Source organism: Saimiri boliviensis, chromosome 21 (assembly GCF_048565385.1).
Source record: "Saimiri boliviensis isolate mSaiBol1 chromosome 21, mSaiBol1.pri, whole genome shotgun sequence".
In the NCBI taxonomy this organism is placed as follows: domain Eukaryota; kingdom Metazoa; phylum Chordata; class Mammalia; order Primates; family Cebidae; genus Saimiri; species Saimiri boliviensis.
Genome location: NC_133469.1, coordinates 9061995 through 9085962, shown reverse-complemented (window position 1 = coordinate 9085962; position 23968 = coordinate 9061995). Strand labels below are relative to the sequence as shown.

Sequence of the window (23968 nt, the reverse complement as noted above, 5' to 3'; positions counted from 1 at the left end):
GAGGGGAGGAGGGAGGGAGGCAGGCGCCAAGAGGCAGCTGGGCATGAAAATCCAAGCAATAAACCATTTGGCACTTGGGAGACCCTCACTTCAAGGGCATCAGGCACGGGGATGGTGGGGTGGCCCTGGGGACGAGTTCAAGGGGTCTTTGAGCCAGAAATAGGCTGGGTCTGGGAGAGGGGCTTTCAGCCTGCCTCCTTGTAGGAAAGGCACTAGGGTTGCCCCAGGAAGAAGCCCCATTTCCAGTGGGGAGAAACTTCCAAGGCCTGTCCTGGCTTGTGTGGCCTTCATACCTGCCCAGAGCACCAGGCACCCCGGCTCCCCTGGCACCAAGGATGGGAATGTTCCTCTGTGGTCCTGTGCTCTCCACCCTCCACCCACTCAGGCCCAGACCCCTTTGAGGTCTTGAGATCTGACAGTCTCTCTGAGCTGGATGTTTCTGGTCACAGAGAGAAGGGAGGGGAGCAGCCTCCTTGCCTGCGTCCTGGCAGAGGAGCAGGTCTGGGGACCCACAGGTGGTTCTCTCCCTCCTGTCCAGCTTGGCCAGGCTGCCCAGAACACATGAGCCCAGAGAGGGCAGGCGATGCACGGCCAGAGAAGACCAGCTTTCCCTGGAACCCTGCTGGCCCCTGACCCACACAGTGGGGGAGTAGGCCAGTGGGCAAGGAAGCAGTGGTGAGGCAGGCAGGGCAGGAGCAGCTGCCGGGCTGAGGGCAGGGGAGGCTGTGGAGGTGGCCACCAGTTAGCAGCTGCTGAGTGAAGCCTTTGACAAGTCCTGACCTGCTGGGGTGCATCTATATGCAGGGTCTGCCCTGCATCACGAGGCTGTGAAACGCAGGGTGCCGCCTTGGCAACAGGACACCCTCCGAGCCCCTGAACCATCCCCTCCTGGCCCTCCATTAGGTTTGCCTGCTGGGAGATTGCACAGGCCTTGGAGGGGGCCGCTTGTGGGGCTGGGCTGGGGGTTGGGGGTTGGGGGTTGGGGGCTGGGGCTGGGCTGAGCTAGGCTAGGGGCTTTGGGGTAAGGGTGGGGACTGGGCTGGGCCGGAGCTGTTTGTCTGGGATCCAGGCACTCCAGGCCCTTTGCCTCCTGCTGCCCAGTGGGCCATGGTGCTGACCCCAGTTGTCATCCAAGCACATGTCATCCATGTGAAGTCAACAGCAAGGCCTTCCTCCAGGCAGGCTGAGGCCAGAGTTGAGGTTAGCATCCCTGGGCCTGGACCTAGTCTGAGGGTCTTGGACATTGGGGGTGACGGGTGAGATTCGGGGTGTTTTTCGGGAAGGAGTACACTCCTTGGAGAAGCAATTCAACTCTAGACCAGGCACTGGCAATGGGGAGCGCCTGGAGACCTTCCTCACCAGGCACCAGAGCTGTGTGTTAAAAAGATCCCTCCGGCTGCAGCTCAGAGCAGGAGCGGGAGCAGGAGGGACTGGAGGCTGAGAGCAAGATCAAGGACGCGGGCTGGGCAGGTCTGGGACAGAGCTGCTGGGCGGGTGGGGGCTCTGAGCACCACTGCTGAAGGAAGATGCAGACCACATCCTGACACCTCACATCTGCTACTGGGTGTCCCCCCTTCCCTGTGCCAGGCCCCGTGGAACCACAGACACCCTGGCAGGTAAGAACAGGCTTCTGCCCATCATAGAGTGGGTGATCCCTGAGCACCTACTGTGTGCCAGATGCCAGGCTGGTGTGGGACGAGGAGGAAGCTCCAGACTGACAATCACTTCGGTAAAAGGTGCCCATGAGGACACTGGAGTCACTCAGAGAAGGAAGATGGGGAGGCTGGGATGGGACAGGAAAGGAGGGAGGCTGTAATTCTGAAAGAAAAGTCAGGAAAAAGGCTGCACTGAAAGGTCCCATGCAGGCAGAGAGCTGAAAGAATCAGGGAGCAGGCTGGGCGCGGTGGCTCATGCCTGAAATCCCAGCACTCTGGGAGGCCAAGGTGGGTGGATCACAAGGTCAAGAGATTGAGACCATCCTGGCCAACATGGTAAAACCCCATCTCTACTAAAAATGCCAAAATTAGCTGGACATGGTGGCGGCACCTGTAGTCCCAGCTACTCAGGAGGCTGAGGCAGGAGAATTGCTTGAACCTGGTGGGGTGAAGGTTGCAGTGAGCTGAGGTTGAGCCACTGCACTCCAGCCCGGTGACAGAGTGAGACTCTGTCTCAAAAAACAAACAAACAAACAAACAAACAAACAAACCCTTGCTCGTCTAAACCCATCTTGGTATCTCTGTCTCAGAGGGCTCTGAGCAGAGGGCCATGATCTGTCGATGGCTTAGCAAGGTCACTGGCTGCTGCCAGGTGGAAAACGAACAGGGGTGGGGGTGGGGGTGGGGTAGGGGGACACGGGGAGGGGAGAGGATACAAATAGACCAGCTGCTTAGAGACCAACGGCAGGACTCCAGGCAAGAAATGGGACTGGCTCTCACCACTGTTAGTGCTGGGGCAGTGAGAAGAGTTGGATTCTGGATACATTTTGAAGCAAGATTTGCTGATGGATCAGATATGGGCAGTGATTGAAAGACAGACAGAGAGAACAACTTCAGCATTTCCAGTGAGCAACGAGGGATGGAGGAAGGATGGCGCAGCAACGACGAGACGGGGGAAGAGGCACTCAGAGGGGTAAAGAATTGGAATTTGAGACCGGGCACAGTGGCTCATGCCTGTCATCCCAGCACTTTGGGAAGCTGAGGTGGGTGGATCATTTGAGGTCAGGAGTTCAGCCTGTCCAACATGTCGAAACCCCATCTACAAAAATCAGCCGGGTGTGGCAGTTCGCGCCGATAATCCCAGCTACTCAGGAGGCTGAGGCAAGAGAATCACTCGAACCTGGGAGGCGGAGGTTGCAGTGAGCCGAGATCTCGCTACTGCACTCCAGGCTGGGCTACAAGAGCAAGACTCTGTCTCAAAAAAAAAAAAAAAAAAAAAAGAAAAGAAAAGAAAAGAAAAGAAAAATTGGAGTTTGCTTTGAGAGAGATGCCATTTAGACATTCAAGTGGGGTTGACTGTGGTGTTCAGTGATGTCTGGGCTGGAAATATAAAGTTGGGAGTTGTCAGGATGTAGACGGTCTTCAGAACCTTGTGGCTAAATGAGGTCACCCAGTGGAGGGAGTGAAGATGGGAGAAGAGGGGTGGAAGGATGGGTTCCAACATTTACTCCAATCTTTGCAGGTCAGGTTTCCTCTGGTTCTGGAGAAGGAACCAGTGAAAGGGACCGAGGAGGCATGGCAGTGAGGCCGGGGAAGATCAGGAGAGAGTGGAATGTTCTGGAAGCAAGTGAAGAAAGTGTTTTGAGGAGGAGGGAGAGCTCAAGGGTGTCAGATGCTGCTGATTCATCAAGGGAGGTGAGGAAGGAGAGCTGCCCATAGGTTTAACGATGGGAGTCAGTGATGACTGAGAAGGAAGGTTCTGGCGAAGAGGAGGGCTGTAAGCGAACAGAGAGGAACAGAAAGGAGAGGGAGAGGGGCTGCAGGCGAGAGGGACCTGACAACAGTGGAGCAACTCCTCCGCCTCCGGGTTCAAGTGATTCTCCCGCCTCAGCCTTCCAAGTAGCTGGAACTACAGGCATGCGTGACCACACCTGGCTAATTTTTTATATTTTTAGTAGAGATGGGGTTTCGCTATATTGGCCAGGTTGGTCTCGAACTCCTGACCTCATGATCCACCCGCCTCGGTCTCCCAAAGTGCTGGGATTACAGGCTTGAGCCACCAGGAACACTGTTCTAAAGTGCTGTGGAGAAAGGGCAGGGAGCTGGAGGGAGAGGCGGGCTCAAGGAATTTCAGACGGATGAAGTCACAGCATGTTTGTAAGCTGTAAACCAGGATTGTACTGTTAACCCTATTTTGTAGATCGTGGAACTAAGACTCAGAAAGTTTAAGTAGCAGAACCAGTAAGCAAAAGAACAAGGCTTGGATGGGGGTTTTGGTGGGTCTCTCTGACCCACCCGAAATTCATGCTTTTAATCAAGTTTGCTCTTTTATTTTTAAATTTATTTAATCTCCCTCTGTCACCCAGGCTGGAGTGCAATGGCATGATCTCAGCTCACTGCAACTTCTGCCTCCTGGGTTCAAGTGATTCTCCTGCCTCAAACTCCCAAGTAGCTGAGACTACAGGCATGAACCACCACACCCAGCTAATTTTTGTATTTTTAGCAGAGAAGGGGTTTCATCATGTTGGCCAAGCTGGTCTCAAACTCCTGACCTCAGGTGATTCTCCCACCTTGGCCTCCCAAAGAATAGGTCAAAAAAAATTTTTTTTTTTTTTTTTTTTTGAGACGGAGTTTCACTCTTGTTACCCAGGCTGGAGTGCAATGGCGCAATCTCGGCTCACTGCAACCTCCACCTCCTGGGTTCAGGCAATTCTCCTGCCTCAGCCTCCTGAGTAGCTGAGATTACAGGCACGCGCCACCATACCCAGCTAATTTTTTGTATTTTTAGTAGAGACGGGGTTTCACTATGTTGACCAGGATGGTCTCTATCTCTTGACCTCGTGATCCACCCACCTCGGCCTCCCAAAGTGCTGGGATTACAGGCTTGAGCCACCGCGCCCGGCCTGAATAGGTCAAAATTTTTAAAAATAAATTGAAGTAGTGACAATGGGAACAACACCTATACCCCAAAGCCTTATTAAGAGGGTCAATAAAATGTATCTGGTGTAAAGTCCTGCCATGTTGCCTGGCACACAGAAGGTACAAATAAATGGTACTTGATATCATCATCATCGTTGTGAATGCCATTCTCTTCTGCCCAGGTCCAATCCCAGTGGGTAGAGCCTTATGTCAAGGGCTCAGCAAAGTCCTACCACCTCTCCTCTCCAAGCTGCCTCGCAACCCTGCAAGCAGGTAGCTCTCTTCAGAGAAGTCAGTCTGAGTCCCGGCAGCTTCTAAACCCAGGCAAAAAGGGAGTTCTGCTTTTCAAAAGAGCTCTTCTATTAAAAATAATCTCATAGAAGGATATTTATTCGTGTGGAAGGATGTTCATGAAAAAAATTGCTGTATTACTCCAATTAAAAAAGAAGGATGTGTGAGTGTGTATGGGTTTCTTTGTATATATTTATAGAAAAAATACTGGAAAATATATTAGTCGATGTTACTAGCATTTATCCTGGAAAAAGATGGGATTAGGATGCTGGTTATTTTCTTCATATATATATATATATATATATATATATATATATGAAGAAAAATATATATATATTTCATATATATTCAAATATATATATATATATTTCACATATGTGTATGCTGGGGGAGAGGGAAAGTGAGAGTGAGAGGGAGAGAGAGAGAAAATATTTTCATCTAACAGTTGACACCAGAATCCCTGGTAGGGAAAATACCACCACCACGAGATGCTGGGAGACAGCAGAGAATATGAGGAAGGCTCTGGCCACGTGCAAAGCCATGGCTGATGGAAATTCCCCAGGGCGGAGAGGCTGAGAGCCCTCTGAGAAATGCCGTATTCCACTTGGAACTAACTGTTGGCACTGCCCCACAGGGACATTTCCTTGGCCTGGATGCCACCCGCCCCATCCTCAGCAGACAAGGTGTCCTCTGTGTGGAGTTCGGTGGCGTAGTTAGAGTGAGTTGATGTTGTGGGGACAGAAACGGCAGCACATGCGAGGAGAAGCCAAGTGCCCAGCAGCCAGGGAGCGTGCACCTGCAGAAACTGCAGGGCCCCAGAAGAGCTCTGTGCCTCCCGGGTGCAGAGTGGGGAGCCCACCTGGCGGTGCCAGATCTCACGGGATGGGGACCCCAGCTGGCACTGGGTGGCATTTGTTCTTCACTTGCTCTGCTGGGAGCATATGCTGTTCATGGAGCTGAAAGGAGCATAGCAAGAAGGGGGTTCCCCGCCCTCCCGAGCCCCAGCTACTGGCCCGAGGGCCGCGTGCTGGCCGGCTGGGCTGGGCTGGGGCGGCCTGGAGCAAACAGGGTCCCAACCTGTGTTGCCGCTGCGATGGCGACAGTGTCTGCATGTGCCAGGAGGGGAGAGAGCAAATAGTTAAAAGTCACCGGTGTGTTAAGGGCGTGGGATGGCGCCTGATCTCTTCCTCTTTTTGTGATTTGTGTTGTTTGTGCAATAAAAACAGGAGGAAGTGGGGACAGTTGTTTGGTCAGATGAAGGAGCTTTCTTTATCCTCACCAGCTTGTGCCCTCACTTTTTCCAGAATGAGGGGCTGTGTCAAGGAGGGGAACAGGGCGTGGGGGGCACCTGGCATTCGTATGCTTTCCCGGGGGCCTGCACGTGTCGTCTCTTTTCAGCTTCACAGAAATTCCACGAGGTGGGAATTGTCCCTATTTTACAGATGAGGAACTTGAGGCTAGGAGAAGTCATGCAGCTGGTATAAGACTAAAGCAGGGGGCCGAGCGCAGCGGCGCATGCCTGTAGTCCCAGTATGTTGGGAGGCAGAGGTGGGCGTATCACGAGGTCAGCAGTTCGAGACCAGCCTGACTAACATGGTGAAACCCTGTCTCTACTAAAAATACAAAATTAGCTGGGCATGGTGGCACGCGCCTGTAACCCTAGCTACTCAGGAGGCTGAAGCAAGGGAATTTCTTGAACCCGGGAGGCAGAGGTTGCAGTGAGCTGAGATGGTACCACTGCAATCCAGCCTGGGTGACAGACCAAAATTCTGTCTCAAAAAAAAAAAAAAAAAAAAAGAAAGACAGAGGAAAGAAAGAAAGAGAGAGAGAAAGAGAGAAAGAAAGAAAAAGAAAGAAAGAAAGAAAGAGAAGGACTGAGCCAGGGAATCAGACCCTGCCTCAGGCCTGAGAGAGGTGGAGGGAGCCTGGGCCCCGCACTCACTGTGTAGACGGATTCTGCAGGAGGCTGCTTCGGGCTGCTGGCAGATCCTAGAGCTGGGCACTTCCTGGTGGGGTCCTTCTGTGGAGCCTGCATCTGCCTCTGCAGGGAGAAAGGAGTCAGGGCCAGGGATGAGTGGCTCCCATCTTCCTCCCCGTGCAGACCCCACCAAGGGAAGGGATGGCAGATTGTCATGAGGCCACACAGAGATTCATCACTCCGTCCCTCCCACTCACCCTCTCCAGTGAAACATGGCAAATGCCTCCAAGACCTGCATCAAGCCACTCATGCACCTGGAGACACAGGAAATGGAAAAGGCCCACACGAGGTGCGTTCCCTGGACGGAGCACCTGGCTTGTAGCGACGCAAGCTGCTGGGCCCGGTGCCAGTGCGGCAGGGCCCCAGGGACCAAGCCGGCTCTCGTGGGTGAGTCTCTAGTGGCGCCGGCCAGGCCAGGTGTCCAGTCCTGCCCTGCTGTCACTGGCTCTGGCCTCGAGCAAGCCAGTTCCCCTCTCTGGGCCTTGGTTTCTTTTTTCTTTTCTTTTCTTTTCTTTTTTTTTTTTTGAGAAGGAATTTCACACTTGTTGCCCAGGCTGGAGTGCAGTGGTGCAACCTTGGCTCACTGCAATCTCCACCTGCTAGGTTCAAGCGATTTTCCTGCCTCAGCTTCCCAAGTAGCTGGGACTGCAGGTGCATGCCACCATGACTGGCTAATTTTGTATTTTTAGTAGAGACAGGGTTTCACGATGTTGGCCAGGATGGTCTTGAACTCCTGACCTCAGGTGACCCGCCTGCCTTGGCCTCCTAAAGTGCTGGGATTACAGGCATGAGCCACCATGCCTGGTGGCAGGTCTTGGTTTCTTCAGCAATAACCCTCCTTTGTGAGATTGTTGCAAAGACTCAAGGGGAGCACGGGGAGTAGGTGCCTGGTGCTAGGGAGGTGGCGCTCAGGAGGTCCTCGGTCAACCAGCACACAGTGTGAGGAAGTGGGCACCGTCCCTAGCCTCCTGAAGTTCAGGGGCCAGTGAAGAGACAGAGGATGAACCAGCAGTTTTGCCAAAACATGGTATGGGGGCTGATCGCAGGTCACGGAGCCTCTGGCACATGAGGAGGAAGCCAATGCCCCACTCGGCAGAAGCAATATTGAAGGTGAAATCCTGAGGGCAAGTTCATTTAGCAAGAGAGGGAGGAGGGAGCCCCTGGTAAAGGGAGCAGCATGTGCCAAGGCCTGGTGGTCCTGAGCAACTTAGAGGTCAGTGTAGGCTGGGCACGGTGGCCCATGCCTATAATCCCAGCACTTTGGGAGGCAGATCATGATCTGAGGTGGGCAGATCATGAGGTCAGAAGTTCAAGATCAGCCTGGCCAACATAGCAAAACCCCCTCTCTACTAAAAATACAAAAATTAGCCAGACATGGTGTGGAGTACCTGTAATCCCAGCTACTTGGGAGGCTGAGGCAGGAGAATCACTTGAACCGGGAGGCGGAGGTTGCAGTGAGCCGAGATCACGCCACTGTACTCCAGCCTGGTGACGAAACAAGACCCCATCTCAAAAAAAAATGAGAAAGAGAGAAGGTCAGAGTGGCCAGAGAGGGAAGCCTGTCCAGGAGGGGCTGGAGTGGCCTTGCAGGATGCATGAAGAGGGTAAGAAATAACTGAGGGCTGGAAGTGGGAGCAGGTCAGAGCTGCGCTGGAGAAAGCGTCTGCTGGCTGCTGCCTGGAGCGCTAATGGTCACGGCGGAGGCTGGGCCGGGCCTGCTGGGAAGGTGAAGCCTGGGCAGGTCAGGAGGCGGTGCAGGCGGCCCTCCGGCCCTTCGGAGGCAGAGGGAGGTGGCCTGGATGGCCCCGCTCATTGCAGGCACCACACTGTCCCTGCTGACAGTGGAGCCACAACTGCCTCATCTCAGGGCAGGAGCTAATTAAAACCCCTGGCCTCCTGCCAAACCCCAGCCCATTTACTGCAGGATTAGCTGCTGAGAGCTACTTAACTCTCAGGCAGAAGCCGGCGCCACCCCCAGTCACAGCACATAATGGCTCAGAGCATGAAGCCAGGTAGGGCTCTGAACACCTGACCTGCCTTCTCTCATGGGCCTCTCCACAAACCTGCAGGCGAGTCTTCCCATCATCTCGGTTCTATACCTGAGGGAGAGGAGGCTCAGAGAGGGCAGGTGACTTGCCGAGGCCACGAAGCCAGGAAGTGGCAGAGGCAAGATTTGAATCTAGGTCTATGTTTCACCAAGATACTGACAAGACTGGAGCTGGAGTTTTCACTCCTCTGCTTTGTTAGAACGTGTAAGCCTCTCAGACTCAGAGAAGCGCTGGCGTCTGCGTAGCACTTGATAGTTTACGAAGTCTGCTGGGACTTGTCCTTATTTTCATTTAATTCTCAAAACAGCCTGAGGAGGTGGGCATGGAATTGCTCATTTAACAGAGAGGGGGCCAGGTGCAATGGCTCACACCTGTAATCCTAGCACTTTGAAAGGCTGAGGCAGGTGGATCACTTGAGGTCAGGAGTTCAAGACCAGCCTGGCCAACACAGCAAAACTTCATCTCTACTAAAATTACAAAAATTAGCTGGGTATGGTGGCTGGCGTCTGTAATCCCAGCTACTCGGGAGGCTGAGACAGGAGAATCGCTTGAACCTGGGAGGCGGAGGTTGCAGTGAGCCGAGATCGAGACATTGCACTCCAGCCTGGACAAAAGGAGTGAGACTCTCAGAAACAAAACAAAACAGAACAAAATAAAGCAAAACAGAGGGGGGAAACTGAGGCTTGTCCATCTGGTAAAGAGCTGTCCTTGGATCAAACCCAGATGTGTGTCCTCAAAGCCAGCGTCCCCTCCCCTGCACCACCTGCTTCTTGAGGGCATTGTCATAGTCAGAGACTGTGCTCCACCCCAGGGCACCTTGGTGCCTCCTCTTGTTGGGCAGCTGGGGACCTGGTGTCTGTGTCCTCCCTGAGCCAGCCGGCTTGGACACCGCCAGGGCTGAGGTTGTGAGCTCACGGGCAGTGGCTCTCCTGCGAGGCTGACCTGGGCTCAGCTCTTTGGCCCTGCCGGGGCTGGAAAGCACGGTCCCTAGAGCTCAGCTGCCGGTGTCCCTCCCTGGTCCTGGGCCTGGGCTAGGCATGGAGGACCCCGTGGTGACAGAGACCCAGGCCTGGCCTTGAGGCTCTGTCAGTGAGACTGCTGGGGCTGCCAGAGAGATGAGTGCTGCTGCAGGGCCCCAGGAAGGGGCCCCAGGTCTGCAGGGGACTGCCGCAGACGTCTCGGGGCCATCTTGCGCTGTCTTCTGAAAACACAGGAGGAATTTCTAAGCTCTCCCTGTCTGAGAAGGTGTCTGAGGCATGGTGAACAGCTTGGGGGCAGGAGTGTCACGATGTGTAAGGGATGCACAGAGGTATGCAGTCAGACGGAAAGGAGGTGAGCCGCAGGCCAGCGCAGGCCACGGGAGGCCAAATGCCACGGTGTCCACCCGGAGGGCAGTGGGGGCCACCAGGACAAGAAAGTGGCTGCAGTTGGCATTGTATAAGCCTCCCTCTGCTGCCACAGATGTGGGGTAGACTGTAGGTTGGGGCTGGCAAGGGGAGGAGGCAGGATCTCCAGGAAAGAGGCCTCCTGGGGGTGCTGGGGAGGCTGGGCCGGGGCAAGGGGTCCCGTGGAACAGGGAGGGAGCCTTCTTGAAAACAGATGGGCGCCATTCCATTATGGGGGCAGGGCTGCTCTGCTCCCTGCCCACCCCTTCCCATCCTGCCCATCCCTGCCCATCCTGCCCACCGAGTGCTCTGTCCTCGGGGCCAGCATTTGCCCTTTCAACTGTGGTTTTCAGATGAATCACTAATGTGGCTTCTCCCACCGCATCCAGCTCTCTGTGGCCCAAGTCTCCCTCCCTAGTAGACAGTGGTGGGGCAGGGAGTTACCAGGCGTGGGCTGAGATCCAGCTCTGCACACCAGGGCTGCTGCCATCAGCAGCTCAGGAAGCCTGTCAGGCCTCAGTTTCCTCCTCTGTAAAATGGGAGCGATAATGTGGCCTTGCCTACCCCACACTCCGGCCACTTCTGGCTTGTCTTCCAGGTCCTCATGTGCATTTATCCTGTCATTCCTTCCACAAGCACATACCGCATGCCAGGCTCCCCAGGTACTGGAGACATTCAGTTCCCCAACCCCCCACCCCCGGGAAGGGCTATGCTTTGGCAGGACAGACAGCATAGAGACAAGCCAGGGGCCAGGCGTGGTGGTTCACGCCTGTAATCCCAGCACTTTGGGAAGCTGAGGTGGGCAGATGACCAGGTCAGGAGTTCGAGATTAGCCTGACCAATATGATGAAACCTCATCTCTACTAAAAAAAATACAAAACTTAGCTGGGCATGGTGGCACTCGCCTGTAATCCTAGTTATGGCTTGAACCCGGGAGGCAGAGGTTGCAGTGAGCTGAGATTTTGCCACTGCACTCCAGCCTGGGCAACAGAGCGAGACTCTGCAAAAAAAAAAAAAAAAAAAAAAAAGATGGAAGCCAGGGCATGGCAGCAGACACTGATGGAACCCTGAGCCCTGGATGCCCAGGAAGCCCCAGGGAAGGGGCTGGATCCTGGACAGCCTGAATGCAGGGCTCACCGAGGGGTGGGTGGGAGAGAAAATAGCGAACACAACTCCAGGGCTCGACCCTGAGCCCTGGAGCACATTTGCTGGGACACAGAGGGCTAGGGGACAATCAGCAGTGCTCTGGATGCATGAGGTGGCGGTGCCCTCAGGCCCCTTAGGGGCTGTGGAGCATGGTCTGGAGCTTGGGGAGGGGTCTGAGCAGCAGATTCTGTGGACGGGGAATGGGCCCGCAGAGCAGAGCCTTTGCCGCAGGAGCATAGGCAGAGAACCGAAGGGCTCGGAGGAAGGGCCCCGGCTGCGCCAGAGGCCAGAGGTCACCAAGATGAGGGTGACCTAGCAAAGCTGCCTGTGGGGTGGGGCAAAACCAGGAGGGCAGGGGGTCCTGGAACCAAGAGCAGGAGTGTGCTGTGAGGCGGGAGGCCTGCTGCGTCCAATGCCATGAGAGGAGGAGGGTCAGCTGCAGGGAGCGCCTGCTCTGCGAGGACCACTTTGACCCCTCAAGCCAGCCGAGAGCCCCCCAACCTGCTCTCATGGTGGGAATCATGGCGATCACTTCCCTCCCGAGAGAGAGACCTCTCCTCGTGCTCAAAGCACCTTAGAGCCACACCCGCCCCTCTGCAACCCCATGACATGGCTCCTCTGCTTGGCATCCCCACTGGGGAAACTGAAGCCTGGGGCACCCAGCCCACACTCACAGAAATTAGTAAGCAGCAGAGCTGAAACTGAGTGGAGGCTCAGAGCTGAAACTGAGCCAGTCTGTGCTTTTAAGCCCCCTGCTGACTTCTACTTCCTTTTTTCCTGAATGGGTCATGACAGCCTAACAGCTGATCTACCCAGCTGACTGAGAGTTTAGCTTGCTGTACTCCCTCTGTGTTCCCAGCTCTGTACAGGGCCTGACACATACAAAGTGTTCAGCTAACATCAGTTTAAGGAATGAATGGATGAATTTCTGTTTGTTTGAGAAGCAGTCTCACTCTGTCACCCAGGCTGGAGTGCAGTGGTGCAGTCTTGGCTCACTGCAACCTCTGCCTCCTGGACTCAAGCAATTCCCGTGCCTCAGCCTCCTGAGTAGCTGGGATTATAGACATGACTAAATTTTGTATTTTTTGTAGAGGTGGGATTTTCCCATGTTGGCCTCTAGCTCCCAACCTCAGGTGATCAGCCCACCTGGGCCTCCCAAAGTACTGGGACTACAGGTGTGAGCAACTGGCCTGAATGAATGAATTTAATGACAGGTGTGAAACAGGCCTATAAATGGTAAGCCCTTCAGCAAATGTTAATGGAGGGCCTACTACGTAGGGGGCCGCGTACTAGAGGCTGGGGCTGCGTGTGGCAGGGAACAGGCTGAGAGGCATCCAGCCTCGCAGAGCTGGCCTTGGGGAAGAAACGGAATAAGAGATCAGGGGACCTACAGATGATGAGGGCAGAGGCAAGGGGGGTGGCAGAGAAGTAGCCATGGGGTCCGGGAGGGCCTCTCTGAGCTGGGGACACGGGAGCTGGGTCCAGAAACACAAGAAGGAGATCTCCAGGAGGCATCCCAGGTGCTGGAACACAGAGAACAAGGAGGGCCCAGGAGGCCTCTGCTGTTGAAGGGCCTGCGGGCAGGGCTGACGGTGCCACCTGTGGGTCATCCATTCCTGGGCTCCAACCCCATCCCTGTTGCCCCAGCCCCTCCTGGCAGCCTCCATGGGTCTTCAGTTCTTGCTACCTCCAGCTCCCATCTTCCCGGGGGTGTGAGCTCCGTGCCCTCCCTGCCTGGCCTTTGCAGGCACTGTCCCCGAGGAGGCAAAGACATTTTTCCAGACTCAGCCCAGTAGGGTCGCACACTCTGCTCTGCCTTGGTCCTTACTGTCCCAAAGCTGCCAACTGCAGTTCCGGTCCACCCTCCGCCGCTTCTAGTTGGTTGTTTCCAGCCTCGATTCATTTGTTCACCACCACAGGTGCTCCCGGGTCCTCCGTGCCTGGAGGGAACGTCTTTTTCCTGGACTCTCTCCTTTCCCCATCCTGCTGTGGCCCTCAGGGGCATCCACAGCGAACCTGGGGGCTCAGGGCTGTTTCAGCAATGCAAACGCAGCAGCAGCTCTGGGCTCCGGGTTCTCTTTCCCTCCCAGCCCAGGCTCCCACCTCAACTGTCCTCCCCAGGTGCAGGGGATGTGGAGGCAGCAGGAAGCTCCTACTGTGCGTCAGACACCCAACTGGTGCCTCAAAAGTGCTCTCCTGCAGATCACCTGAGGTCAGGAGTTTGAGATAAGCCTGGCCAACATGGTGAAATCCCATCTGTACCAAAAATACAAAATTAGCCAGGCATGGTGGTGGGCACCTGTAATCCCAGCTACTTGGGAGGCTGAGGCAGGAGGATCACTTGAACCTGAGAGGTGGAGGTTGTAGTGAGTCGAGATCACACCATTGCACTCCAGCCTGGGCAAAAAGAGTGAAACTCCATCTCAAAAAAAAAAAAAAAAAAAAAGTGCTCTCCTTCCACGTTCACTTGGTGGGCAGGGTCTATCTGTACCCCCATTTCCAGAGGAGAAAACCGAGGCTCAGAGAGGGCCCAACTTGACAAGAGGGCTTACTCTCACCCTGTTGGCACTTAGCCTAGTGATGGCACACATGAGACACTTTGCAGACATTCCTGGAAGCACAGGCAGGGAGGTGAGAGTAAGAGGGGAAGGAAGGGGGGGAGGAGGAGGAGGAGGAGGAGGAGGCGGCGGCGGCGGCGGCGGCGAGGAAGCTGGGACCAGAAGTCAAGCCCATGTCTCTGAGCTTTGCCCCCTCCTTTACTGATACCATGACTCAGTCCCTATGGTCCGGTCCCAACTTTGTAGGGCACGAGCTGGGGTTGCTCAGCAAGTGGGGGACTCAGGGTTAAGATCTCGCCTGGCCCTGTTCTGCCGCTTGCCCGCTGTGCTTCGTGTACACAGAGGGTACTTGTGTGGGTCACTCCTGTAACCCTGGGTGGGGGTCCGCAGGCAGGGAGAGTCCCTTGTCACCTGTGCCTGAAGCCCAGTTTCTGTGTCCACAGCCCAGCTCCTCCGCTGGCCTCGTTTTGAGCGCCTGGGGTTTGCTCAGTAGTGAAGAAATTGAGAGATATCCTACTTGCTATCATCATGGGAAAAGCAGAAGGAGAGAGGGAGGGAATATATTGAGGGCGGGAGTCGGGGGTGTGCAAGAAAGGCCCAGGCTGGGCACGTGGCAGATACACCGCCGTGCTGGCTTAGGGAGGTGGGCGGCCTGAAGTCGGCGGGTCTCCATCCTAACCCTGGCTTCACGGAAGCTGAAGGAAGCGTTCCCACCCATCTTGGGTCTTCCTGGCTCAGCTGGTCTCTCTGGTTGGGCTGGAGTCAAGGCTGAGCCCAGAGCCCTCCTGGACTTCACAGTGGTACTCAGGGCCTGCGGCTCACTTCACCCTGAAGCGCATCAACAGGGCAAGGTCAAAGTAGGACCAGTCACGCCAGGGTCAGTCCCACAGGAAGGAGGGGAGCCAGCATCGTGGCTGAGGCCCTGACCTAGTCACCAGCTCACAGAGGGCAGGACACGCAGCCCCTGACGCAACTGGGGGTGAACACGGCCAAGTTCATGCTCTTTGAGCACCTCAGAGCCTTCTTGGGAAAAGCAATGACATCTTCAGCCTAAAGACAAGGATGGGAAACTAAAGCATGGACTCCAGTCCCAGGCCTGACACTTGGCGGTGGTTCAGGCAAGCTGTGACCTTCAGCTTCCTCGCCCGCTCTTCCAGTCCACAGCTCACCAGACACCTGCCCGCCAGGCCCAGATCCAGACGCCCCCAGGCTCGGGCCCACCCCGGAGAGAGCAGAGCAAACCTCCTTGCCGAGTCCCTTTGGGTCCACTCAGCCTTTCACCCACTTCACTCACCGCTTCCCTGAGGCCACCCTGGTCCCGGCTCCTGTCTCCTCTGCCTGGACTTTGCAGTAGCTCCTCACCGGGTGTCCCTCACCCAGCCAGAGGCTCCGTTAGAATCTGGGTCCGATCCCAGCCCCTCTCTTGTCTCACATAGAGTAAGGGCTAAAGTCCTTTCAATGCCCCTACCTGGCCGCACCTCCTTCCACTTCCCAACCCTCTACTCAGCTCAGGCTACACCAGCCACTTCAGCCCCGCTGCAGCTCCTGCCTCAGAGCACCTGCTCCTACTGTTCTCCCGCTGAACACGCCCGGCCCGGTGTGCACCTGCCTGGCTTCATTCCAGGTGCTTCTTCGTTCCCAGGCTGAGTTTCCCCCAGCACTTATCCCATCTGAGTTAAATGACCTATTCACTGGGTGGTTCATCGTCTGTCTCGCCTCAGTGGGAATATCAATTTAATAAAAACAGCTTTTCTTTTCTTACTTTCTTTTTCCTTAATTCAAAACCACAATCAGAAGAAACTTTCTTTTTTTTTCTTAGATGGAGTCTCATTTTGTTGCCCAGGGGCTGGAGTGCAGTGATGCCATCTCAGCTCACTGCAACCTCTGCCTCCTGGGTTCAAGCAATTCTCCTGCCTCAGCCTCCCGAGTAGCTGGGAGGACAGGCACACATCACCATGCCCAGCTAACTTATGTATTTTTAGTAGAGACGGGGTTTTGCTATGTTGGTCAGGCTGGTCTTGAACTCCTGGCCTCAAGCGATCTGCCCACCTCAACCTCCCAAAGTGCTGGGATTACAGGCGTGAGCCATTGCACCCAGCCTCTTTATTTTTTTGAGATGGAGTGTTGCTCTATCACCCAGGCTGGAGTGCAGTAGCATGATTCCGGCTTACTGCCTCCCGGGTTCAGGTGATTCTCCCACCTCAGCCTCCTGAGTAGCTGGGACTACAGGCACCTGCTGATGTGCTCAGCTAATTTTTGTATTTTTAGTAGAGATGGAGTTTTGCCATGTTGGCCAGGCTGGTCTCGAACTCTTTACCTCAAGTGATTCGCCCACCTCAGCCTCCCAAAGTGCTGGGATTACAAGCCTGAGCCACCGTGCCCAGCCTCAGAAATGGAGATTTCAGGATTCCAGTTTGGTCATTGCTTCATCCTGAGTGCCTAGAACAGGGCCTGGAATGTTGAAGATGTTGGGTGTTTGCTGAATGAATGAGCACATGAATTCCCATGGAAGAGAGCTCGTCTCTGGGTGTGGTAGGATCTTGGCCTTTGGATGCAGGGGCTGAGCCTTCTTTGACCCAGGAAGGCCCTGGTGATGGTGCCACTGCCCTCCCCTCACACCCAGGGCTGTTGCTGACTCAGCTGCCCTCAGGCTTGGCCCAGAAGGTTCCCGGAGGGTGGAGCAGTAGCCTGAGCTGCTAACAGCAGCTTCTGAGGAGCCCTGACCTGCCATCTTTGCACCCCTGAGCCTGGGAAAACCCAGCGGGTACTGCATCCTTTCCTTCAGCACGCTGCCTGAGCACCCTCATGTGCTGGGCATGGAGCCCTCAGACAAGACTGCCTTGGCCTCTGGCCTCCTGGTACTTGCTACCAGGTAGGAAGGGCGGGCCTGCATTGAAGAGGAATCCACAGGGCTGGGTAACAATGAGCATGGGGGGCCAGCAGAGAGGCTCCCTCCACAGGCAGGGGCCACCTGCAGTGTGAGCAGGAACTGTCCAGGTAAGGAGCTGGACCCAGCTACCCCACTCTGCATTCCAGCCCCAACTCTGCCGCACACTTACTATTGACCCTGGGTAAATCACAACCTCTGAGCCTCACCTTCCAGAGCTGTGAAATGGGAAGAAGCCTCTCTGTGGAGCTATGGTGGAGGGCGTGTGGAAGGGTGTTTGGGAGGGCACCTGTGCCAGTAGCTGGTAGCCCCTTCTTCCCTTCTAGCCTCCTGGGATCAAAACACCCGGGCAGGGATTCCCTAATCTGCGGAGCTGGAATGGTAGGCAGGAGGCCCTGCTACCTGAGAACCCAACTCTCAGGTTCTCAGCGGGACCCATGACCCGGAAAAGCCTGCAGAGCCCCGATTTCCTGCAACGAGATCAAACGGGGCCCCATGGCAGTGCAGGGAGTGGCACAGGAGAGGTGCCCTCAGTTCCAGTACAAGGGGCCACCAGGGCCACCTGCTACAGATGTGAATGTGCCCTCACCAGGCAAGGACACAGCAGCTTCTCTGCTCCCTGGAGGCGCCCCCAGCCTGTGGTGTGTGGGGTGGAGGGGCTGCGTGGCTGTGAGTGTTCATGGCGTACCTTCTTCCAGAGCAGCAGGGCTGTGCCCACAACACTCAGGACACTCAGGAGGCCGGTGAAGCCAAAGAGCAGGAGCTTCTGAGGGATCTGCGGGGGCTCTCGGTACCCTGTGTCTGGGAGGAAGGGCAGGGGAGCAGAGTGGTCAGAGACCCAGGAGAAGGTGGGGCACACCCACCTGATATTCTCCCTCACCCAGGACGCTGTTTTCCATGCTCCCCTGCTGACGCACTCCACACCCCACTAGGGCCCCCGGGATCTGAGCCTCGGGCCCTCATTGTTCCCCTTGGCCCTTTTTTTTTCTTTTCCTTTTCTTCCCCCCCCCAACCCCCCGCTCTCTCTTTCTGCCTTTTTTTTTTTTTTTTTTGAGATGGAGTTTCACTCTCGTTGCCCAGGCTGGAAGCAGGACCTCAGCTCACTGCAACCTCCGCCTCCCGGGTTCAAGTGATTCTCCTGCCTCAGCGTCCTGAGTAGCTGGGATTACAGGCATGCGCCACCATGCTGGGCTAATTTTTGTGTTTTTAGTAGAGATGGGGATTCTCCCTGTTGGTCAGGCTGGTCTTGAACTTCCAACCTCAGATGATCCAACCGCCTCGGCCTCCCGAAGTGCTGGGATTACAGGTGTGAGTCACTGCACCTGGCCTCGCCTTGGCCCTTTTCATGTTCACTGCCTTGATTCTCTGTAAGGACAGGGACCACCTCGTTTGCTCTCCCGGTGCCCCAGTGACCTGGCTCCCCTGAGGGCTGCCTGTAGGGCTCTGAGCCAGTTGTCTCCCCTCTCGGGGTCTCTTCTTTTCCTGGTGTGAGGTGTTGATAATAGGGGTGGATGTGGCTAGGGCTGAAGGAGGTGGGTTTATATTGGGACTGACGGGCTGGGGCGCTGCACCAGGGCTAGGTGAGGTCCAGCCCTCCCTGTGCCATCCTCCGGTCCCTCCTGCTGTCATCCATTCCTCCTTCCCCTTTACCCCATCCATCCATCCATCTGGCTGGCAAAAACACACGGAGTGCCAGCCATGTGCCAGGCACATGGTGATTTCCCCAGCACCGCCTATAGTCAGCCACCAGCCCGTATGGGCACCATCTCCCTCATCCTCATCCAAGTCCTTGGAAGGCAGAGGATTGCCAGGAAGGCCAGGCCCAAGCTCACATCAGGCAAGCAGCGGGACAGGTGTGCAAACCTAGGCCTATGGGATTTGGAAGGCCCCAGCTCCTTCCAGGGGATCGCAGAGGTAGGTCAGAGAATCAGGGCTTCAGTGAGGGGCTCCCTCATAACTTTTGGGGTCATCACTCCTTTGAGAATGTGATGAAAACTAGCTGGTTGTGGTGACTCACACCTGTAATCCCAGCACTTTGGGAGGCCGAGGCAGGTGGATCACTTGAGGTCAGGAGTTCAAGACCAGCCTGGCCAACATGGTGAAACCCCATCTTTACTAAAAATATAAAAATTAGTCAGGCATGATGGGGTGTGCCTGTAATTCCAACTACTTGGGAGGCTGAGGCAGGAGAAATGCTTGAACCCGGGAGGTGGAGGTTGCAGTGAGCTGAGATCGCAACACTGCACTCCAGCCTCGGTGCCACAGTGAGACTCCGTCTCAGGAAAAAAAAAAAAAAAAAAAAAAAAAAAAAAGATGGCCAGGCGTGGTGGCTCACGCCTGTAATTCCAGCACTTTGAGAGGCCGAGGTGGGTGGATCACAAGGTCAAGAGATTGAGACCATCCTGGCCAACATGGTGAAACCCTGTCTCTGTTAAAAATACAAAAAATTAGCCGGGCATGGTGGCGCTCGCCTGTTGTTCCAGCTACTCAGGAGGCTGAGGCAGAAGAGTTGGTTGAACCTGGGAAATAGAGGTTGCAGTGAGCTGGGATCGCACCACCGCACTCCAGCCTGGTGATAGAGTGAGACTCTGCCTCAAAAAAATAAATAAATAAAATATCTTACCTTGGATTCAGAAAAAATAAATAAATACATAAATAAAAATAAGAAAACGTGATGAAAACTAAAAACCTGTACCTCTAAAGGTATATTATACATGAGCCAAGTGCTCACATACACGAGGCCCCCACAAGTACATACATGCACCTGGCTAGTTCTACAGAAGTCCACCAAACCATGATGCCCATGCTCACTGAGACCAAGGGCCCGGGTGAGCTCTCTCAGGTCACCTTCCAGAGGCATCTAGGGGCCGATCTGCAAGCCAGGCCTTCCCTTTCTATACGCAGGTGGAGCCCTGGCACAGCTGCAGGCCGGGGCTCCCTGAAAAGGCTCGGTCCTGCTTTGCCAACACCGGCAGAGAAGGCAAACCATTCTCTATTTCCATGTTTTTTGTTATGTATTTTTTTAAAGATGGGGTTTCACCATGATGGCCAGGCTGGTCTTGAACTCCTGACCTCAGGTGATCCACCCACCTCAGCCTCCCAAAGTGCTAGGATTACAGGCTTGAGCCACTGCCTTTTTTTTTTTTTTTTTTTTTTTTTGAGATGGAGTTTCGCTTTTGTTGCCCAGGCTGGAGTGCAATGGCTCGATCTCGGCTCACGGCAACCTCTGCCTCCCGGTTCAAGCAATTCTCCTGCCTCAGCCTTCTGGGTAGTTGGGATTACAGGCACGTGCCACCATGCTGGCTAATTTTTTTTTGTATTTTTAGCAGAGATGAGGTTTCTCCATGTTGGTCAGGCTGGTCTCGAACTCCCGACCTCAGGTGATCCTCCCTCCTCGGCCTCCCAAAGTGCTGGGACTACAGACATGAGCCACCGTGCCCGGCTTTCCTTTCCTTTCCTTTTTTTTTTTTTTTTTTTTTTTTTGAGACAGAGTTTTGCTCTTGTTGCCCAGGCTAGAGTGCAATGGTACAATCTAGGCTCACTCACTGCAACTTCCAAATCCCGGGTTCAATCAATTCTCATGGCTTAACCTTCCAAGTAGCTGGGACTATAGGCACCCACCACCACACCCAGCTAATTTTTGTGTTTTCAGTAGAGACAGGGTTTCACCATACTGGCCAGGCTGGTCTCAAACTCCTGACCTCAGGTGATCCACCCGCCTTGGCCTCCCAAAATGCTGGGATTACAGGCATGAGCCACCACACTTGGCCCCGTTCTCTATTTCTGATCTGGAGTCCCAAACTGCTGGTTGAAATCTCTGGGTCCTTCGCTCCCGGAAAAGCCACAGAGGAAGCCTCACCTCTGACCAGAATGAAGGTGCCGCTGCCTCTTGCCACGGTGTGTGGCCAGTGGACAGAGCAGTAGTAGGTGCCAGTGGCTGATGCGCCTGGCGGCACAAGGGTGACCAGGCAGTTCAGGGTGTAGGTCTGGTTCTCTGTGCCCGGTCCAGGGTGGCAGTTGGTTGGCTTCTCAGGGCTCCTCTGCCCATGGAGATCTTCGTGAAAGTAGCTGACTGTGAAAGCCTTGAATTGGGGGGTGTACGGGTAGGTGACCCTGCAGGTGAAGGAGACAGGTGAGTTGGCCAGGGAGGCCATGATGGGCAGGCTGCTGTGGGTCACTGACTGTCCTCCTGGAGGGGAAGCAAAGGGAGAGAATGACAGGTCACTTGAGGCTGCCTCAGTCCCACCCACTTGCAGGTTAAAACAAGGCTTGTGGCCACGCACGGTGGCTCACGCCTGTAATCCCAGCACTTTGGGAGGCCGAGACAGGCGAATCACCTGAGGTCAAGAGTTTGAGACCAGCCTGACCAACATGGTGAAACCCTGGTCTCTACTAATACAAAATCAGCCAGGCATGGTGGTGGGCACCTGTAGTCCCAGCTACTGGGGAAGTTGAGGCAGGAGAATCGCTGGAACCTGGGAGGCGGAAGTTGAAGTGAGCTGAGATCATGCCACTCCACTCCAGCCTGGGTGACAAGATCGAGCTCCATCTCAAAAAAAAAAAAAAAAAGACAAGTCTCATGCCTCCTGTGCCCCCACCTCTGCAGCTGCAGCCCCTGCCTCTCCTGCACTGGCTGTGTGTCGGACTTGTGCCAGGCGCATCACGCACACCGCTCTGCCTCTCCTAATATACCCCTAGGCAAAATGAGAGCCCCTGTTTTACAAAGGGGAAGAGTCTGAGGCGCAGGGAGCTGAGGCACCTAGCTCCTGATCCCTCAGCAGGTAGAGAGTGGAGCTCCAACCGCGTTCAGGGCTGGGAGACACCAGAGCCTGCTCTCCTAACCCTCCTCCTTCCCGAAATCCAAGAGGCCACGTGGAATAAATGCCCAGGCCTGAGAAGAGTGAAAGCTGGTGATGGATGAGAAATAAAGAAGGAGGCAAGAAAACAAAAGAAAGAAGCCCAAGCATTTCCTGGCGATAGACAGGGAGGGAGACAGGTGTAGCCACAGTTCTCCCGTGCCAGGGGAAGAGGGCACACAGGTGGCAGGAGACACAAACCTCTCCTGGACTGGGGAAGGATTTGTCAGGTTTTTGCTTTTGGGTTTTTTTTTTTGCGACGGAGTTTCGCTCTTGTTGCCCAGGCTGGAGTGCAGTGGCGTGATCTCAGCTCACTGCAACCTCCCCTCCCAAGTAGCTGGGATTACAGGCACGCACCAGCACACACGGCTAATTTTGTATTTTTAGTAGAGATGGGGTTTCTCCATGTTGGTCAGGCTGGTCTGGAACTCCTGACCTCAGGTGATCCACCCGCCTCAGCCTCCCAAAGTGCTGGGATTACAGGCATGAGCCACCGCGCCCAGCCAGTTAGGTTTTTATCTAGTGTAACAGGCAACATCCTGAGAGTGGTTTTTCCAACAATGCAGAGGTGCTCCACGTGGGACCATTTTGGCTGTGATCATGATGTCAACCGACCGTGACAAGGCCAGTTTTGCAGGAGCCACCCCTCCCCTCCAATCATCAGAGGCACTTTAGAAAACAGTTTGAAAATTCGAAAAGCAACAGCCCTCCCTGGGGGGCCTCTAACCCCTGCTGCAGGCCTCTGAGATGCTGTTTGGATCCTGAGCTGGGGGCAGCAGCCACCCTCTGCCCCAGACTTCAGTTGCTCAGGGCCCTCAGCTTCAGCGTTCCCAGGCGCTCCAGGCCCTGCCTTCTCTAGCAGCTGAGCAGCAGACAGTTCTAAATTGAGGTCGGCAGCCAGCAGCCAAGAACATGCAGGCTGGTTTGTTACTTGGGAGAAGATAGTGTGTTTGAGATGCTCAGAGGAGCCGCAAGATTTATTTTGTTGGGGAAAGTGAGGTGCGGGCGCTGCCTGTGGTGTGGGGCTGGAGTGAGGCCAGGCTGACTCTTCCCAGGTCTCTTCAGTTCAACTCTGAGCCAGAGCTCTGGGAGGGGCGTCCCAAAGGGAGGCCAGCCTTCTGGAAGATGCAGGACAGACACGGAGTCGGCCCCGCGTTTCAGTTAATCACTCAAAACTTTAGCCACGCTGATATTTTGAGCTTCTTATTGAGCCACTAAAAGAGACGCCCCCAGGCTGGGCAGAGTGTTTCATGCCTGTTATCCCAGCACTTTGGGAGGCCCAGGCGGGCTGATCACCTGAGGTCAGGAGTTTGAGACCAGCCTGGCCAAACATGGCGAAACTCCATCTCCACTAAAAACACAAAAATTAGCCGGACATGGTGGTAGGAGCCTGTAATTCCAGCTACTTGGGAGGCCGAGGCAGGAGAACATTTGAACCTAGGAGGCTCATGTTGCAGTGAGCCGAGATTGTGCCATTGCACTCCAGCCTGGGTGACAAGAGCAAGACCCCGTCTCAAAAAAAAAAAAAAATTGTACGAGACAAGAGGGGTGGGGTGAACCACAAATGACATTGCCACCGACCCCACCCTGCAGCCCCACACAACACTCACAGGCCAATTCCCCCTCTGTGCCCCTATCCTGGGGGCCCCTCGACCTGTGACCTCTGTCTCCTCACCGGGGCCTCCTGCTCCTCCTCACGGTGTAGCTAAGAGGCCACTCCAGGGGGGGGACAGACACAGTCAGCACCATGAAACCTTCCTGTTCCTCCTGGGCAGGAAGACTTCAGACCGACTGTCTTTAAAAATTCTCCCCGTCTGAAGTATCCTTCTAGAAAACGATGAACTCTGCTATCACAATTAAGCCGATCTTTATAATTCCAGGGAAATCTATAAAATCGGATGGCCATTGTTCTGTATTCTTTTGGGATGTGTTATTTTAAGGTCAGAGTGTTAGGATCATGAAAACGCTCGGCTCTGGCTCAGGTCTGCCACAGCAAGGCGAGGTTTTGAAGCAAAAACGTCAGACCTCTGATGAAACTGCTGTCTCTAAAAAGTGAAGAGAGGAAGCAGTCTCTGACCAGCTCCATCAATAACAACAGACAGTCTGGAGACATCAGGCCAAAAAACCCAGGGAGAGGACAGCAAGTCTGCAGGCACTGCCAAGACCTCCAGGCTCTGGCCTCTGGATGCGGCTCACTGCCTCCCCTGAGCCTTCCTTTCACTGGGTGTCAGTACCCCTGAGCTGG

At 54.9% G+C, this 23968-nt stretch overlaps 1 protein-coding gene across 1 annotated transcript in view; it reads right to left on the bottom strand.

Annotated features, from left to right (window-relative positions):
* Positions 1-23968, bottom strand: part of NFAM1 (NFAT activating protein with ITAM motif 1) — a 44916-nt gene that overhangs the window by 5601 nt on the left and 15347 nt on the right. Inside the window, exons 2-4 of the mRNA XM_003932803.4 lie at positions 20727-21056; positions 17556-17668; positions 6808-6906 (exon numbers count right to left, since the gene is read on the bottom strand). Coding sequence (XP_003932852.1) covers positions 6808-6906; positions 17556-17668; positions 20727-21056 — 542 coding nt within the window. The remainder of the gene's footprint in view (positions 1-6807; positions 6907-17555; positions 17669-20726; positions 21057-23968) is intronic.